Source organism: Eurypyga helias, unplaced genomic scaffold (genome assembly GCF_000690775.1).
Source record: "Eurypyga helias isolate BGI_N326 unplaced genomic scaffold, ASM69077v1 scaffold32058, whole genome shotgun sequence".
NCBI classification, from domain to species: Eukaryota; Metazoa; Chordata; class Aves; order Eurypygiformes; family Eurypygidae; genus Eurypyga; species Eurypyga helias.
The window spans coordinates 6,682-26,486 of NW_010265661.1; the positions used below are offsets into that span (position 1 = coordinate 6,682).

Below are 19,805 nucleotides of genomic sequence, written 5' to 3' on the forward strand. Positions count from 1 at the left end.
CGTCGGGAGGGAGGGGGAGCTGGAGAGCAAGCCGATGAGGAAGGGGGTGGGCGAGCACACGATGTCGATCATGGAAGGCGGCAGCACGGGGATGTAGGTGTGCTGCCAGGTGAAGGGGTACAGGAGGGCCACCGTGGCATGGCAACACTTGGAGAGAGTGCTGGAATACAACCAAGGGCAATGGCTGGTCAGTCAGGAGATCAGCAGAGCATCCTCGAAACCTGCGCTCTTTCAGTTGTTCCCCAATTGATCCTTGAAATCACTAGGGGCTTTCCCAGGTTTCTGACCCCATTTTTCAGCCTCGGGAGCAATGCCTTCAGGTAGGAGCTCAGGTCCTGGAAGATGATCCCGGCCCATGCGCATGCGTCAAGAGATGGGTCCCACTGGATCCAGCACCTGCTCCTCCAGTGCCCCGACGGGAAAGAGCAGACAGACACGGGGTCTTCCATGCCCCTGCCTCTCCTCAGTGAAAGGAGTTTATTCTCCTGTAGCATGCCCCTGCGACTGTTCCCATGGGAAAGCCACAGGTCTGCCTGCACAGGGGCTATACTGACCATCACACAGCTATGGGCCATGGAGGATGGCTCCACCACCACCCACCTACCTGCTGGCCACGTTCCCGGCCTCTCCAGCCCAGCTGGATGGCCTGTGTGGAACCCCTGGCAAAGCCCTGGGCGAAGCCTGCAGCCACAAGGTCCCCAGGGGTTTCTGAAGGTCATTCCAGCCGTGGCCCATCCCTGTCCCTTGGATTGCTACCTGTGCAGCATGCCTGCTTTTAGGCAGCCCATAGCAGGCCTAGTCGCATGCCAATGGCACGCTTTTGAATTGGTCCCAATCATGCCAACAGCTCCCAGCAGCCACGCGGGAGCACAGGGGAAGGAGGAAGGCAGCGGTCTCCAGCCGGGGCTGTCCTGTGGAGCCTGCCAAGGATGCTCGGAACCACAGGAGATTGAAATCCCTGGAGGGAGCAGACGGCTGGCCTCTGCGGGACACTGCCTGCAGCTCACGGGACCAGCACCTTCCTTCTTCCCCCTTCAAACGCCACCAGCCGCTCAGCTTTAAGTGCCTTTGCTGCCAGCTTCCAAGAGGGTGCATCCAGAAAGCCTGTCAGCCCTCTGGCAGGAGGCAGCAGGGCCTGCAGTCAGACCCAGCACAGCCTGCCACAGGGTGCCAGCTACGCACCCGCTCCGGGTCTGGAAGCGTTTGTACGCATCAGGGGAGAGGGAAGGCTCGACACGATAAACCCCGTATAGAACCTCACTCTGATTGGCATGCAGCTTGGCTCCTCTTAAACTCCACGGGGGAATTTACACTCAGCAACCCAGATCTGGCAGTTTATTGCTGACTGGGGAGGGCAGGGGGTTTGACGGCTACAGACTCGAGCTTGCTCTGGAAAGCAAGGCCTGCTTTCCCCCCTCCCTGCCCCAGCTAAGCCTGGTGGATTTGAATCCCGGTGCTGCAAGCCCAACACGCGCTGAGCGGAGCGTGGTGGCTGGCCTACAGCTGGCAGGCTTTCACCAGCCAGTGCAGTCGGGCAGGACACAGCTAGGGTTACCGGGACATCACTGTGACCCTGTGAAGAAAACGGGCAGGAGACGTTGTTAAACACGTGACGCTTTCTGAAGATAAGTAAATCCCAGGGGAGAGGCTGGAATCTGCTTTTGTCTAGGAGTGCAACAGGTAGGGAACGGGCGCTTGGGAGGGACGTGTGGGATGTCCCCTTTGTAAGCGGGGACAGTCTCCTCTCCCTGCGCTCTCAGAGGCTTGTCTTTTCTTATGAAGACAGAGGACCCTCCAAAGACTGTGTCACAGACTGATAGCTTTAAGCCCTTAGCCTGGGAAAAACCCCTCAGTTCCACACCCTTGTTCAGGAATGTCTCAGGAATACTCCCATCCCTTCTCCGCATTCGTTCCTGCGGGCTGCCCTCACGCTGGGACTGCCCTCCCCAGCAAGCCCCTGTCCCGCTGTGCCTACCACACATGCACGGTAGATAATGAACCTGAGAGGAACAGTATGAAAACAATGAGACAACACAGAGCTAGTAAGAAACAAGAACATTTACCAAAAAAATAAAACCCCACCCAGAAAAAAAAGTGGGAACAGTACCAGAGTAGGTGATTCTCCTTTATCTTTCATAACTTCGAAAGGAACTGCAACAGAAGTGAATGTGCTGTCTCAGAAGTGCACTCCAAGCTAACGAGATCCTTTAAAAACCGTCTCCTTGGAGGTGGCGTTACTCGTACACCCACACATTTCAGGCTGCGTTAGCAGAAGCAAAAGCAGGGTCTTCTCTTCCCCTCCGTCACCACAGAGCTTATCTTTCACTCCTCAGCTCCTGACGGATCACAGCCCCACATCATCACGGCGAGAGCTGAAAGAACTCTCCTTCCATCACCTGTCTGCAGCGCCGCGGCGCTGTCCTGAGGCCACCACCACCGGGCCGCCTCTTCTCTGAAGAGAGGGTGAAGGCGGGAGTTTAAAAGTTTCACCTTTGTGACAAATCCTCGCTCTTGGAGGTAGATCCTGCCTAAAGGTGGGAACTGCCGTTACAGACAGCACCTGAAAACCAGGGGAAAGGGTCTCTGATTCCAGGCAGCTCCAGAGAGGAACAGTGAGCAGCTGGAGTACGGGGTTATTTACGGCATGGTGAGATATTACCGCATGCTGCCTCCTACTATATTTATGGTGGCTTGTTCTCCCCTCAACCCTGCTCTCAAGTCCCAGCGAGTACACATCGTACATGAGAGATTAAGTGGGAGGAGAGATGGCTGAGGTCCAGTTAGTGGAAGTCACAGACGGAGCTGCATAAGTCTGAAACTGTAGGCACTGTGCGGTGGGAAGTAAAAAAGAGAGCTTCCCCTTCCACCTTTCCATCTGCAAATGCCTCACCAGCTCCAGGATAAATCCTAGCGATTCCTGCTCTGAGACACTTCTCACTGTGGAAGGCATTTTCAGGGAACACTACGGATAGGGTTGAGGTCTGTGAGCCTCCTCTGAAGGCAGAGCAGCCCGGAGGCGGACACGCAGGAGGTAACACTGAGCTGTCTCTTCTGTGTGTGAGTCAGTCGGACCTGCTCTGCAGATAGTCTCAGGGAGCTGCAGCTTGCCAGGAGCCCAGCAGAACCTCAGTCCTATGGAACGACTCAAGCCAAAACTCCCTCCTCCTCTTGCATACGGCACTAGCAGGCTGCTGATTCACACCACGGCTATGGAGCCTGGCAGAAGTATCCAGCATGACAAATTCCTTTTATGCCACCTGGGTGTGTGTGCTCTTCAGCCAGCAGTGCTGGGGGAGACCGCCCTAACTACACCGCAGGTACCCCTCTGAGTAGCAGGTGAACATGGCCACTGACGTTCTGGGCACTGCTCAGGGTGAATGCCTCCTCCTGGGAGAGGCACACAGAGTCATGGAATGGTTTGGGTTGGAAGGGACCTTACAGCCCATCTAGTTCCAACCCCCCTGCCATGGGCAGGGACACCTTCCACTAGACCAGGTTGCTCCAAGCCTCATCCAGCCTGCCCTTGAACACTTCCAGGGATGGGGCATCCACAGCTTCTCTGGGCAACCTGTGCCAGTGCCTCACCACCCTCTCTGTGAAGAACTTCTTCCTGATGTCCAATCTAAACCTCCCCACATTCAATTTAAACCTGTTATTCCTTGTCCTGTCACTACAGACCCTTGTAAAAAGTCCCCCCCAGCTTCCTTGTAGCCCCTTCAGGTACTGGAAGGTGCTATAAAGTCTCCCCAGAGCCTTCTCCTCTCCAGGCTGAGTTGATGTGCAGAGCACAACCCCAGCAGTTTAAAAAGCACTAACCATTTCAGTGTTGGCCAGCCCTTCCAGGTCTCTTACACCAAACTGGCAGCCAGTGCCTCTGGGTAGCTTCAGCCAGTGTCCCTCCTGAAATCCTGGTATCCCAGGACGTGTGCACTGTAACCACAGTGATGGCCACTGCCACTGGAATAATACTGACCCAAGGCGCTGTGTATTGCTTGGTGCAGTCCAGATGCCACCACGGATGAAGAGAAGTACCCAGTGTCATTGCAGCGTGCTCCGGGGAGTGCACACACTACCCTCAGGCCACAGCAGTTCAATGCCAGTTCTTCTCATGGGACACAGACACCACTTTTTAAGGCTTTTGGTTCCAACAGCTAATCCTGTAGGTCTTTAAGGCACACTTTCCAGATCCTGAGCACATTTTCATGGCTTCACTCAACCTCCTGCAGGGAACACGGCTGAGCTGCATGTCTGATGTGACTTGCACAGGAGCTCGCAGGAGAGACTGAAGTATCGCTAATATAGAGCCTGAAAAGTACTGATGTACACAAGGAACCACATCAGATCCCTCCCTAGAGGGCTGATTTGGATATAGACTGACACACAGATCTCTGGCTGAGCACTCCCTTGGCCAGAACAATTACAGTGCAGCCGTCTGTGACATGTGTTTGGTCCAACAACAGGCCTTCCCACCACACACCATCCCATGGAACACCCTATCACACCGCACCCTGCTCAGCTGCCGCTCCTTGGTTGTTGCCTTGAACAGAGGCGGCCAGTGCAGAATCTGCACGCAACGGTTGCAACCACGTGAAAACTCGCCTGCCTTTCCTGGCAAAACTGGCTCCAAGACTAGCTTGCCTTGCTCTAAAAAGTCACCCTGACACTTGCAACAGCTTCTAAGGAAGGATACTGGCTGCTCAGATTGATTGCCTTCCTCCCAGACTTCAGACTCACTGCAGGTTTCCAGCTTTCCACTCCAAGGGCAAGCACCAATGCTAAGAAGCCTCCTAAGCTGAATCCCTCTCTGGGCTTAGGATGCTTCATGATTTCTGAAAACACCATTGAATCAATCAGCCTTTTGGAGTTTAATGCCAGGAAGCCCTCTGCTTCCCACATGAACCAAACTGCTGAGAATACACTGGCATTTGGTAATTTAACATGGTTTGATTACATGGGGTTTTTTCCTTTTCTTTTTTTATAAGCTCTGCTACAGTAGGATTCATTTTATAAACACCTCTGGATTTCTGACACCGTGTCACATCTGGATTTACTTATGGCGGATCACCGATCCGCTTTACAACATTTAAGAGGCGCAGGAGCTTCCAGACTTTGCCCCGTGTGCTGCGGACCCCGGCGGGATGATGCCAGGTTCCATCAGCAGTGGGGACCGTCACTGCCTCCCCCGAGGCAGCAGGTTAGCCTGGGTGAAGACGCGAGCGCTGCGACACCCCAAAGAAACAACGCTATTATCTGACATCCAAACTTCATCCTTGGCTCTCCTCTTCTCCCTGACCACAATACAAAAAGGAGAAATCTGGGAGATTGGGATCCGCAGTCCCACATCAGACTGGTTTTGTAGCACATGGAAAAGACTTCTTTTTGATGATTAATTACCTTTTACTGGGGATGACCACATTTTAAGTGTTTAATTCTTACAGATCTGCCTTTAGTAACAATGACCACTTTGTGTTGTTGACACAGCTGTGGTTTCTGGCAGGAACAGAGGCAATTGCTTGAGCTGGTCAGATCCACAACAGGCTTTTGAGGAGATCTGGGAAAAGTGTGCCTTGATTCTAAGCCCCTCTAAGTTTTCCTGATTTAGAAAGCCCTCTGAATCTAACACATCTCACCCTCAGGGCAGTAAAAACTGCCCACCTCTGGGTACCTTATGCAATCAGGACACTGTCATTGGGAAGATGCTTTCTAAAAGGTTGGTCTGCAGTGCCTCGCACCTCATGCCAGGCAGCATCTCTGGGCAACAAAAGCAGTTCTCATGTCACGGTGCCTGACCCACGCCACGGCCTCCGCTGCCCCGGGACAAGAGCCTGCCGTGCAGGAGCGAACAAAAGCTAGGGAAGACTACACAGACCAACAGAGTTTTAACAAAATCCTTTTCCTGGGTTGCGAGGCAATGTATACTCCAGTTTCCATAGCGACAGAGGAGAAAAAAACCCCACACCAACCACCCAAAAACTAATAAACCAAATTCTTTCCTTTTCCGCTGCCAAGCTTTGGATTGACAGGTCTTTAAAAAACGTTCAATGTTCATTCTAAAGATGGAAAAGAAAGTATTTCACTTGCTGTACACTTGTTAGATGCATTTTTTGGCTTAGCTTGAAAACATTTCACAGTTCACAGAGTCTTTGGCAAGAGACCTTTTAGCTTTCTTTTCCCACAGACTGATTTTATAGCAATTAAAAGATGTAAATAAATAGCATATATCATTTTCTCTGTCACTCACACCCAGACACACCTTTACACACACGAACAGATAGTTATTGATAGTGCCCACATGAAGAACTGCAAAGAGGGATGACAAATGTGATTTATTATGCATCTTTCAACATGTCACCTGCACTCTCTTTGTTAATCCATCTCAGCTGGATTATTTCTAGCATTCCTAACCTCTGAGCAGTTCCCAACAGCTGCTTTTATCAGGTTTTTTTCTTCTATTAAGCTATTGCCAACAAGTGTTTCTTTTCTTTCCTCCAAAATTGGCATTTTCACCCCTGAAGTAAAAACTACTTAACATTCATTGAGTTCAGCATGTTCCTGTCCCAGGAAAAGTATCATTTGGACAAAAGATCCTCTATCCACAATACCATCAGCTTTCAAAACATGGAATTTCAACCAACAAGTAGAAGAGGCTGTTGACCTTACGAAAGACTCACCAATCCAGTGCATTCAAATCACTGGACTGGATTAAAATACAATAGTTCACTTGATTTTGAGAGTTATTTTCTTTGTTTTCTGTGTGTCAAGCCTTTACAGTCCTTTAGGGTCATTTTCAAGTTTTTTTCTCCACAAAAATGAGCCAGAGAAACTTTATGTTTTGTTACAGGGAAAGACTCTCCTGCTCAGAGCAAGGTCGTCTCAGAAACGTCAAATATTAAAAATCTTGTAGAGGGCTGGCAAATATACCGTAAATATTTGAATCTGAGCCCTGTGGCCTAACAGATCACAGACCTAACAGACCAGATCTTCAAAACATGACAAGACACTTTTTCCCAGCAAAAAGCTGTTTATGGTGTATTTACAGATTCCAGAAACTATGATTCTATAGCTCTCTCCCATTCTCTTTTACAGGCCTGGGTGGCTGGACTCATTCCTAAGGATGCTGGATATACTGACAAAAGATACAGGGGTAAAAAAAAAAACCCAAACCCATTGAAGTTCTTAGAGATACTCTGTAATCCACCCCATGCTCAGAATACATGGTGGAAAGCTGTCATACAAAGATGTGATAAAGGGAAAGATCTGGTAAATAAAGGTTTATCCTAAAGAGGTGACACCTTTAAAGGATAAAAGAAAAGTCCTCTACCATTTAGTCTTACTCCCAACCCTCATGCAGAGATTACAATGTCACCTGTGTCCTCAACAGATTTTCTCACAATGTAAAATCTGTCCGACAGAGGAGGAGAATAACCTTTGAAAACAAAGCCTGTCATCATAAATTATCACATAAATCATATATGCTATGTAGAAACAGAGCATTTGGATGAATTCTCTCATGTCAATGCAAGTCTGAATGCTCTGCATAAAATGCGTGGCTTAAGTATCCAGAACACGAAACATCTACGCATCTAATGTATCAGTGATTATCAAGAGGCAAATCTTCCCCTCTCTGACACAAGGCAGCTGCCAAAAACTGCAAGCAGCCAGTGCTGCCTGGATGCTACAGCTTCCCCCTCTCCAGCCTTCCTATTCCTGCAAGGAGGCTGCCTGAGCTCTGCCGGCAAGGAGCCCCGGATCCCAGCAGGATGAATTTTTCCCTTTGCTTTCCCATAGAAGGGGCCTCCCCGTTCTCTGCCCCAGCGCTCAGTCCCAGAGCTGCAGCCTGCTGCTAGGAAGTTGGGAAAACAGACAGCTTAGGGGCATTGTACACTCCTGAAACCTGAGCGTGCTCCTAAGTGTCATTACTCATCCAGGCAGCTTTTCTTTCCCCAGCCTTGGCGAACTTTCCTCCCCGAATCCTCAAGTGCTTCAAGGGCTGGAGAGCTGCCAGCCACCAGCTGCATAAGATCTTAAAGAAACCTGGGCCCATTTTCATAAATTAGGAGAGCAAACAAACAAAAAATAAATAAAAAAAGCAAATCGAGCAGATTCAAAATAGAAGGGGGTAGTCCTGTGTCTCACTGCATCCTTTAATTTCATACCCCACAAGAAAAAAAGTCTTTAGGCACCAGTGCTAAAAATACAAGCTGAAGATTTAAGGAGATTTTGTGCTATCAGGGAACAATCCAGACGGGATGGTGATCTCTGCCCGAGGCTTGATCCCTGGAAAATCCCAGCTCAGTGGGGAACACTGCAGCATCATGGAGCAAAAGGAGGGGTTTTGCTTCTTTAGCACCAGGGATCTGCTCTGAAACCATCTGGAGGAAAGGGAATTTGGTTCTCCTCGGGGAGAAGCAGTAGCACGCTTTTTGCAAGCTGCAAAGCGAAATTTTGGTGCAGGGCCTGAGTACCTCGTTCCTGGGTAGTGCAGCCCTACTCACACCAGATACCACACTGGAGAAGAGCAGAGAAGAAAAAAGACCTCAGCAGGGAGATCAGCCACTGCAGTTTCCTCAGCCTCCCTTCCCTGGCAGCACTTTGCTTAAGGAAATGCAAGAGGGTACCTGAGCTTGTCTGCAATGAAGATCACCCTCCTTTCCAGAAGCAGGGAGGCAAAGACTCTGCTCAGGTGCCTCACGCTGAGGGATGTGAACAGGGACTCAAAATCAACGTGCTCGAGCCTGGAGTCGAGAGGTCGCCGCAGCTCGATGACCTGTTGGAGAGAAGACTGCCACGATGAGCTCTCGCTTGCCCACCCGTACGGTGGCAAGCGAGGACCCACAGGTAATTCTCACAGCTAACGAGCCTTTCTGACTGTGCTGGCCAACACCGCACAGCGTTAAGCCCTCACACAGTCTTTCCAAAGACCTCACACAAATCCTTCTTCCAGATGAAGAGGATCCAGAGTCCACTCCAATGGGCACAGCATGAGACCAACCACAAGTCTTCCCCACTGAACTAAGGACAGGAAGCTCTTCATAAGGAGGGAAACCAGTTTGTGGCCAGCTAGGAGTGGTTTCCAGCCCTTCTAGCATTCAAGCAGCAGGATGGCACGGAGCCTTTCGAATTTGCACTCTTATTTTTACAGTTGCCTTCTTTTTTTTATTTATGGCAAGAATCTGGATGCCTAACCTACTGACTCTAAATTTGTTATATCAGTTACAGAAAACAGCAGCCTGTGGGCATTTTCCTTTGTTTGTATCTACTTAAATAATTCCTGTCACAGCACCTCAGCAATCCATACTCCTTATCTTAGACAGACACTCACCTAAATTATTCTTGAAAGCCTCCAACACCAGAGAGTTCATAAACCCTCCAAGGAAATAACTTCAGTTCTGAACTACCCTGACCAACACCAAGCCTGTGGCTGAAACATCTCAGAGGTAAGTAACTTCAACTACTGGTTGTCTTACTCCCAGTATACACTCAGAGCAATTGGTCACCTTCCTCTCTGTAGGAAACTTCTTGTATATGGGAAGGTTATTGTCACATGTCCTCCTTTGTCCTTTGTTTTCTATATTAAGCAAACAATTTTCTCAAGCTTAGCCAGTGTTTTCTAAAACACTTAGAAGTGGAAACTACTTTTCTGGGGCTTTGTCCTAGTGTTTTGCATTTTTTGGAAAATGATACACTAAATAAATTTTCCACCAATGCTTTTATTTATTATTCACCCCTTCACTTTCTTTCACAATGCAGGAGTTTGTCTAAATGACACCATACTGCTACTTCTGCTCACTTTATGGCCCACTATACCAACAGATACTTTTTTAAGTACTGCTGCTTACTCAGTCACTTCCATGTTGTATCTTGACTACTCATTTCTTCTTCACAGAATTTTGTTCTTGTCCATATTGAATTTCAGACCAAACCTTCAATTTAGCAAGGTCGTTTGGAATTTTAATCCCTTACTCTCCTAAGTGCCTACAACCCATCCCAATGCTGTCACCTACCCATCGTGTAAATGTGAGGTTTATGCCATCAACCAGATAATTAATGAACACTAAGGATCTTAGAAAGAAAGCAGCCAAAACATTCTTGCGGCCTGACAGCACACCACTGGGACTCTACTCCTCAAGTGCAGATTTTTAACCAGCTATGCTTGTGCTCTGCACTGATTTCACTGAGTTTGGGCTGTTTTCAGTTTGGCTGAGGATGTCACCGTGTAGTGCTATGTTGAAAGCCCTCAGACACAACCTCTATCACTTCCCTCTCTCTCACGTTCAAGCCATACCATGCTGATCAAGACTACATGCAATTTGGCTCCCCCCACCCTCCCACAGTCCTTCAATGCTATCCCCAAAAGCTCTGCGCTCTCAAACCCCTCCCGCTGTCCTCACACCCTGCTGTGGGAATTGCAGCACGTCCCCTCGCCATGCTGAATGGCTGCAACGTCACCCGTGTGTGGCCTCAGGCATATTTTGACCATGCCCCCGTGCCCTGTCCCACACAAACAGTGGTTCTGTATTAAGGATGCTGGAGCATACGCTACGAATCATGTCTTCAGGAAGGTAAGGGTGGGGGGGTCGAGCAGATCCAAGATCACGTGCTGTGCCGCATGGGGCCCACCAGCCTGGGCCACTTGGCCTCAAGACCAAGTTTCATTTTGCCATATTAGCATGCTCGTGTCCTCACACTCACTTTTACCATATGATTTCCCTGTGATTCTGAGGTCACTGAAGTCTCCATGGCATCCTCTATGGCCCCCTCTTTTACTCCCTAGCTTCCTCAGACAATCTTGCCAGACAATCTGTCCTTGAAGATGCCCAGTGCTACGTCCCACTCCCAACTTCCAGTCACCAGTCCTGCACCATTTGCTGGCCTGCGTCTCCCTCTCTCTAGTGCGGTGCCTTTACCTCTGTTCCTGAGCCTGGCAAGAAGTTCTTGACTGTAATCGTTCGGCCCAAAGCTGGGAAAGGTGCCTCCATGACACTCCTCATGAGAGGCTGCACCAAGGCAGGGGAAATGCCCCGTCTCTTCTCCACCTCATCCAAGATCTGAAATAAAAGTATGAAGACACAAAAACGTGTAAAACAGGAGGAGGACCCTTAGTTTCCTTCAGCAAATGAAACCCAGCTCCAGTGAGGCGAATGGAAAGCTTAGAATCTGCAAACTCCCCACCACCCTCTGAGTCAGAACTCCACTTTTTAATCTCTCAGCGCTTGTGTTCTCGTAGTTCTGTTCTGAAGGAACAAGGCAACAAGTCTTCCTTTTAACTGTGCTTCTGCTAGGTTCTGGAATTAGCATGCAGTTGCCTTGCCATCACCATTTCAGGCCCTTTCTTCAGCCACCAGCTTCCCTGATCCCCACTCTCCTAGTGTTGACTTCACTTTGAGGTCCCTCTTGGCCTACAGCACAAATTCCTTCTCTCTTCCCCCTCACCTTAGAAAAGAGATTGAAGCATCCAAGGCGACTCACAATGCAGTAAACTTCCGGGAGACGCTTCCCCTTTCCACTGGGCTTTCAAGACAAATGCAAACACACACACAAAAACCACCAAGAAAATGTCAGAGGTGTAAATTCTGCAGAGTGACCAGTCTCTTAATTCTGCAGCTCGCTGGCTGGCTCAGAAACCGGCAGACATTTGACAGCATGCTGCTGACGACAATACGTTTAAGTCTGGCTCAAACCCTGGCACGCTAGAAACAGTGGGGAGAAATGGGCACATCCACGGAATGATCCCAACTTTCCCAAGCCATATGGCTAAGGCAGAGCACACTGCTCTGCAGAGACATCTCAGCCTACAGGACTAGCACAGGGTTAGCCAACCAGTTAGTAGCTACCTAAACCTAAGGGAGACAACCCCCGTCTTCAGCTTAGGGGTGAAATGACAGTCCATGGTCATAATGTTAATGTAAGGAAAGGTGCAAGAGCCATGCCTGGGACGGAGGATGGCACTCAGAGAGGGACTTTGGTACTGAGCAGAGCAGAAGAAAACAAAGCTGCTTTGCTGCTGCTCTTTCTTTCCACACTGAAAGAGAAGAGCAGCAGCTTTCTACTTTCTGGAACGGGTGCCAGTAACACCAACCCCACAGAAGGCTGCATCTCTAGGAAAAGAAAAGAAACCACCAGGGATAATTACCAGCAGCCTCCTACAGTATCCAAATCGTCTGCTTCCATCCTCGCCCGTCAGAACAAACGAGAACGTCTCACTGCAGAAAGAGAAACCAGAATGACAAGATACCCAACACCCACATTAAAAGTCTCTGACATACAAACCCAATAAACCCACAAACATTTTGCATTTCCAACACAGCCCGCTCAAGGCTCTGCCCAATTTTCTGCTGTAAGAGCTCTCACATTTAATTAGCTCGATATATAAACCTGTTTCTCATGAATCAGGATACAAATTACAGTACCCACCTGGCAAACTGATGGATGGGGGCCCAGTCCTTGGCATCAGGGAAGCAAAACTGGGGAATAGCTTTCAACTGATCTTCTGCCTCACGCATGAATTTGAACGAGCGCTCGAGCTAGCAGAACAGAGAGAAGGAATGTTTCCAATTAGTCATGTGGGGATGGAGTGACTTCAAATATTTTTCCTGTGACAAATGAAGAGGTGATGACAGAGGCTAAGCTTCTGCCTGGAAGATATTAAAATTTTTCTGATTCTGGCTCACCTAATCTTTAGGTATCTTAAAGTAACTCTGTGCTCCCACTTCCACCAAGCCCTGCATCTGCAGCACCTGCCCCTGCTATATTGTGCCTCCAATCTGGGACATGTCTTCCAGCAAGGGGCGAGAGAACTGAAGTGTGAGCAGAGTTCTGGTTACATCCCACTCACACACAGAGTCACATTGGCTCTGCGTCTCTCCCATTCCCCCTTCCCCGTTCTGAGCTAGACTATTGGTGAAAGCTGTGCCTTCCCCTTAAAACCACGTCTTCTCCCAAGCATTGCTTCTCTTTAAAGAGAAAAAGGGGAGAAAGGGAATAGCTACGTAAGTCATAGCCAGGGCAGCAGAAGATCTAAATCAGCTGCTCTTTCAACAGTGAGGAATACCATGACGATTCTCAGGGGGGTGACCGCAGCCCCTCTCTCTTCAGTCTCGCTGAACACTGGCACAGCAGAGGGGTTACTGGCAGAACATGTGGTCAGCAGGGAAGCTGCGGCTCCTGCACCGCAAGCACACCATGCAATCCGAGACACGGCAACCGGACCTTCCCGACAGGCACCGCACCTTCAGTGGGAACTGCTGGGTAACTTCCGGGACATAGGCAGCCCCAGCTTGCTTCTTGTGCAGCGACACGACGACAAAGTACTCAAACAGCTGCCGCTCCTGATACTCAATCAAGTCCCGTTCCAAGGTTTGGTACCGCGGGGTTTGCTTCAGGCGGGATTTCACGTGCACCAGGCGCTGGCTGTGCGCTACGAAGGAGAAGATTAGGGACTGTGACCTCGTCTAGCTCTTGGCACAGTGCACCAGCAGTGCTTTGCAGAGACTTACAGATAAACTCAAAACCACCTCACTGCATTTACTTTGTCAGTGGCTGAGTAAGAGGTGGGAACCATTTAGAAGCTGCACTATAAATAACAGAGATGGGACACAATCTCGGGAGTGCCATCACCCTGAAGAGCTTTGGCAGCAGCAGGATTTCATGGATAGCTTTTACAGCTGAAGACAACCCAAACTGAGATCCATATGGGACGCGGTGCAACAGATCATGCCAAGGCATTCACCCTCGCGTTCATTCATGCATCTTTGAAAGCCAGCACAGTTAGGTGACGGATCACCGTTGTTCCGAGGAGGCTGTGGGTAGCTATCCCCATAGTTTTACAAGACCAGCACTTGGTTCAGGCGAGGGCTATTCCGGCTGAGAAACGCTGGGGACTCCCAGCTTCAGTAATGCAGGCTGGGCCATAGGCCAACAACAAAAAAGCGTGAAAAGAGGCTGGCTCATGCCAGTCCTTCCTGTGCCTCAAACTGATCTCTGAGGACCATGCTGCTACAAGTTCACCCAAGACAATGGGAAAACAAGAAAAACTGCCAAGCAAGCTGTAACTGCAACACACATGAGCTGTGGGACAATAAACATTCCAGCATGGAAAGTAATGAAAAGCTGCCTGCTGAGAAGAGACCAGATGAGATTCCCTAAGACCACCCCCCTGCTTTGTTTTACAGTCGCATCCCAAATTAAATCTCCATGTTGCCTCCCTTACCCCTACTACAAAAGAGAGAAAGAATTAACTACAAGCAGAGACCACAGCATATTCTCACAACTGTGCTTTTTGAGAATGTGGGTGGCAATGCAACATTGTGACAGGAACAACAACCACAAGGATACTGCGGGAACCCCAAATACATAAGATGTCTGTTTGGGAGAGAGAGCTTCCTAAAAGATTCTATATACTTCAGGACAGACTCTTGACCTTTTGTCTGGTAAAGCTGTGCCACTCATGGACTATTCCAGACCATATAATTTAAAGCAACCTTGAAGTGCCTCTTGAATCAGAGTGCCTAACAATTCCTGGGCAGTTACGGCCCTGGAAAGATGGCTGAGACTCCTTTCTCTCATCACCTATTACGCTATTTGCTCTAAGACTGTAATTCTTCAAAAGCTTTCAGAAGTGGTTTCTGTTTCACCAGGGACTTCAAAAGGAGCAGTGTCACAGCAATGCCAGATGCTTCTGAAAAGCTCACTCAAGCTCTGCATTATGTCCTGTGCAACCTACTGGAGATAACCAGGACTGTCCTGCTGCCACCATGGCTGTGCTTGTCTTTGAACAGTTTTCCTGCCCAACAGTCAGCACTCACGGCTCTGACATGCAGCCTCACGACTGCGGTCTGATGACTGACTCTGTCTCAGGTGACGTACAGTGACCTGCTAAGCAGAAGTAACTGGCTGGTGTGTTTGGTCTGTTAAATGAAACATTCAAAATCAAAAAGTCTAGTTAAAGGAGACTTGCTAAATCATCTCATTTTCCTATTGAAAAATGGGAAAGTTGACAGTTCAACAAAGCATAAAGCAAAACAGGGGTGTAGCTAGAGCAAAGAGCAGGCGCCAGAGATCCTGTTCACAGTTACATGCACGGCCACACAGATCCAGGTATGGATCTGGATACTGTTCAGAGTCCAGTGCTGTTTGATTTGGGGTGACTTCACACGATCTCCATCATCTCCTCTACAGGCAGTTGCTAACCACAGTTACACAGATATTAGAAAAACATGGTGATGCACACGATTCGCTACAGCAACCAGCAACAGATAAGAGTTTGAGTCTCCCTGGCCACATCTACACTGTCTTTCTCAGCTACATCTGAACAGGGACTATATTTCACAATATTGCGTTTCAAGACAGTTGTGAAAGTAACTTCTGCGCAATCTGGGTGCAAACCCTCTCTCCCTGTCTGCAGGCCAACCTGAGAACCTGCCAAAAGGTAGGTGGTGGCAGCAATTTCCAGCTTACTCTTGCTAACATAGCAGTACAGATAAAAGATTTCCCAGTGCAGAGGAGAGTAAGAGCACACAGCAGTTCCTGTGTGGGAAGCTGTGCTCACAAGAGGGAACTCATCTGAGGCTGCCAATAACCTGCAAGAGGGTAAGGACAAGCATTCCTAAGCACGACGCACTGTGGCAGACGCAGAGCCCAAGGGCTGCTTATGCCTGTCTTTTCAGCTTGGGAACGGACCTGCTACCCTGATCAGGTGTGCATGTGAGTCTGGAAACTTTGGAATCTGAGGGAGTTTCCACCTTGCATTCTGACTGCCACGACTTTGAATTTGGTGTATAAATTCCCAAAAGACTGTAATGCCCCCAGCATGTCACCGGGCTAATTACCAGTACAAGAAGGTTTCAGAAGAGTATCATGGAGACCATATAGCTTTACCAGAGTGAAGCAGGCAATGCAGCGCTTTATCCCAACGCAGCCAATGCAGAAGAGTTTAACTAGCAATAAAACATACAGTGCAATTCCATTTTCCAAGCTAGCCAGCCTGGCTGGCAACTTTTCTCCCTCAGCAAACGTGTAGTGGGTTTTCCGAGCACCCTGTCCCATGCAGCACTGCCTCTGCCAGCCTGATCACACATTTGTGACTGTGCACTTTTACAAAAAACCTCACTGTACTTCCAGTGTCCAAGCCTTCTCCTAGGAAAGGCAGTGAAAAGAGCTTTGATGGGAATTAGAACATAAGTTTGTTTTGGACTCCCATAGTCCTCTGCCCATGGCTTTTCTTCTGCAGTAATGAGATCTTTGTTTTCTCACTGTGTTCTGTGTAGAAACGAGCTCCTTCTCCAAAAGCATAACACAGAGGAGATCTTGACCCAGGATCTCAGAGCAGTGTTTATCAGGAGTCGTTTGCTCTCTTCACACATCTGCCTTACCTTTCAGCTTCTCTTCAGTATCACTGTCTGATTCACTGTTTTCATCTGTAACTAGGAAAAAAGAAAAGAGAAGATGAACTAAGTAAAGCCTATTTATAACTGTGCATTTCTATCACTGGCATGAGAAAGCCAGCCCTGGCAACTTCAGGGCAAAAACAGTATAGATCCCAAGGGCCTTGTTATTTTCAAGGATGCACATACTCTCAGACATTTAGCTTACCAACCTTGGTATCTTCCCATTCATTCAGGGAACAATTTAAAAAACCCACAAAACCAAACAACAAAATTCATTTTGCACAGCCAAAAGAGTTGCATCAAGACTATAACTTCAGAGCAGTATTCTATCCAAGTCTGTATAAGCACAACACCAAGGCAAAATGCTGATTAATATGCAGTATTTTACAGGACAGGAGATAAAAACCAAACAAACCAGCTGCCAGAGTGAATCACACCTATGGTCCAATAGCCGGTTTCTGTCAATGGTGCCTTAGATGCTTCAGAGAGGGGTATAAAAAATGTGATGTAGAGACAAGTCTGGGATGCTTCCCCTGAAGGTTCATATAAACACACTCACTCACTCTGCGTGTGTATGTCCTATATAAAATGGGATAAACAGTAACATGCAATTTTGGGAAACAAACAGAGCTGGTGGTCCCCTTCTGCTGGAAATTAGGGTGTTTTGGAAAACAAGTACTGCGTTGGAAAGATGTACTTTAAAGTTGTACAGAGATGAGATATTTAAAAGTAGTTGCTCTGAAGTGCCTGAAAACTTCTGGGAAGTTGTTAATTGACAGTGAGGCTGAAAATCTTAGTCTTGCTATGATGGAGATGGTCCTACAGTCAAGTCTAGAAACCCTGATTCCCAGCTGAGGCGATTTATATTTTGGGATGCTGAAGGAAGCAGGACTGTTTCAAAATCTACTGTCTTCCACTGGACAGTTCGCTTAAGTGACACATTCCTGCAAAATATTTCGATCTCAACAAATCAGTCTCTTTGGACAGAACATTCCTGTCCAAAGCTTCCAGCCTGCTCCAGAAATAAACATCAAAAAGGGGGTCCATTTTTGGTGCGACCTAGAAGGTTATCATGTAAAGCCATGGAATGAAAATGAAGCAAGAAAACCAAAAGAAGTTCTGTTTTAAGGAAAGCCTTTTGGGCAGAGGAAGAGCCTTTATCTTCCCAAAAGAAAGGGTAGAAGCCCCAACTCAATCTCACCCTGGCCTGGAAGACGCGTTAGAAAACATCACACAAATCAGCAAGCCAGCCTAGACTCCAAGACAAGTCCTTAAAAAGTCCTAGATGTATGATGGTTCAAAGTTCCTTTACCTTTCCCTGAATTGCTCTCCGTAGACTGCGATAGTCTCTTGACACGTTTCTTTCCCCTCCGTGCCTCGTAAATGGCATTGATTTTCAACACAAGCTGCTCAGCAAACACATAAACAAACAAGGTCATTTTCCTCCCCAGGCAAGAACGTAAGTTAAAATTTCATGCAAAGTGCTCTGTTTCCCAACCTTGGCCATACTGAAACTCCTCACTGGATGGCCCAGAACTGACAGTTACTAACACCTACCTTGCACAGCAACCTGCAGCTGCGCTGCCAGCGGCCATGCTCGCGCCGGTACAGAAGCAGCAGTCGTGTGGCATGGCAGGAGCCCGTGGTGACAAGCCCCGAAAGGCCAGGCCTTAATGCACTTCCACACTGTGTGGCCATACGAGCTTGATGGTGTGGGCCTCTCTATACTGTGGTCCATGCCTAGGGAGCACCAGAGGGTCCCTTGGGAACCCGCCCTGGTCTGCAGGTTTGAAAGCAGAAAACTAGCCGGAGGACCACAGCAAACTTTAGTGTCTCTATGCCTTCAACATCTGTTATGGGATGTGCTGGAAAAGCCTTCATATCAAGCGTGGGGGAAACATACCATACAAGGAATGCTGAAGAAATTGAGATGGGCAAGAGCCAGTGATGCCAAAGTACTTTACCCCAGTGGTTTGCTTTGCAACTCCTTTAATCCCTAGCCTCCAGCTGACCAGGAGAGGACATTTCAGTGTTGGGCGTAGCTGGGCTTGGTGGCTCACTCAGTGCCTCTGGTCTCTCTATCCCTGAAGGGGAGCAGAGTTGCAGAAGGACCACACAAGGCCTCCCCAAGCTTCCCCTCAAGCACAGCTGCCACCTTGTCAAGGTCCCAAGCAGGAGCAGCAGGACATGGCCACAGCATCCAGATTTATTCCAGAAGTCTGGGTTCCCTGCACACACGTCCTGAGAGCTCGAGGTAAGACAGGCCCACCACACACTTGGTCAGGGTACTCTGCGTCCAGCTATTTAAGTGAGAGGCAGGATGCTCTGGTGTGGAAGTGCAGCCTCCACCCAGCCCAAGACTCAGGCTGACCTTGCCACTGACACAGTCGGTCTCCGGTCTGAGCTCGTTCTGCAGGACTGCTCAGTGGCACTGCCTGCTAACTAGGTACTTGTAATCTTCCCTTCAGCTGGCATGTGGTATGTGCGAACACACTGAGAGCTCGAGCACATGCACAGATATGTAGGCATACTGGGAAAGAAAACCCTAGGCATCTGTATCTTTGGCTCGTTCCTGAGGAGCTGAGGTACACAGAGAGGGCATTCAAAAATCAGATACGCAAACATGAACACAGATCTGGCAACCAGGAAACAAATATACACAAACACATCCCTTTTTCCCCAAATGAAAACTGTGGGTTCAAGCGGAAAAGAAACCCATCACAGACAGTCCCTGGTAGCCTCTGTTTGTCCTGCAATGCCTGGGATAAGCAACTGTGTTTTTATAACTGTGCTTTTGAAACATTCAATAGATAGACTGCTGCCAAACCTCACTTGGACTGAACACACTTCCTGCTAGATCTGAAAGAAAATAAAATTGTAACAGAGTCATGTTGTATCCAAATATGAAAATGGAAATGTTGCTCCAGAAAATGCTTGTGACTACAGACAACATCTTTTGTCATTGAAATGTCAGTAGCTTCATTGTTCACCTACAATCATGCCCTGCCTTGAATTACAAACAGCCCGTGCATGAGTCAGGCCCAGCAAAGAACAACAGATTCCCAGGAGGGAACACCAACACAACACACAGACAATTTCTGACTGTCTCATCCATCAAGCAAAGAAGGAAATACAATGGGGTATGTTTTTTGCAAAAATATTAATGGCTTTTTTCCCCTCTGGCAAACTTCAAATTTTATTCAAAAAATAATATCCTCTTTTTTTCCTTCTTATTTTCTCTCTCCTGACAATCATGATATCTCAGACAGAAAAATAACTTCTTCCAACTTGCAGAGATGTTTGTGAGCCTTTCCCTTCAGGCAGAAAAGGGGTTAAACACAAGGCAACTGCCAGGACAACAGCTATATTGCAGGGATGTCACACTGGAAGCTAAAGAAAACATTGTCTTATACTCACATT

General features: G+C 48.3%; 1 protein-coding gene across 1 annotated transcript in view; it reads right to left on the reverse strand.

Moving 5' to 3' along the window:
• Positions 1–19,805, reverse strand: part of DENND2A (DENN/MADD domain containing 2A) — a 35,418-nt gene that overhangs the window by 6,011 nt on the left and 9,602 nt on the right. Inside the window, exons 6-14 of the mRNA XM_010156821.1 lie at positions 17,698–17,791; positions 16,371–16,421; positions 13,230–13,417; positions 12,415–12,524; positions 12,134–12,203; positions 11,434–11,511; positions 10,908–11,048; positions 8,619–8,767; positions 17–160 (exon numbers count right to left, since the gene is read on the reverse strand). Of these exons, the coding sequence (XP_010155123.1) occupies positions 17–160; positions 8,619–8,767; positions 10,908–11,048; positions 11,434–11,511; positions 12,134–12,203; positions 12,415–12,524; positions 13,230–13,417; positions 16,371–16,421; positions 17,698–17,791 (1,025 nt within the window). The remainder of the gene's footprint in view (positions 1–16; positions 161–8,618; positions 8,768–10,907; positions 11,049–11,433; positions 11,512–12,133; positions 12,204–12,414; positions 12,525–13,229; positions 13,418–16,370; positions 16,422–17,697; positions 17,792–19,805) is intronic.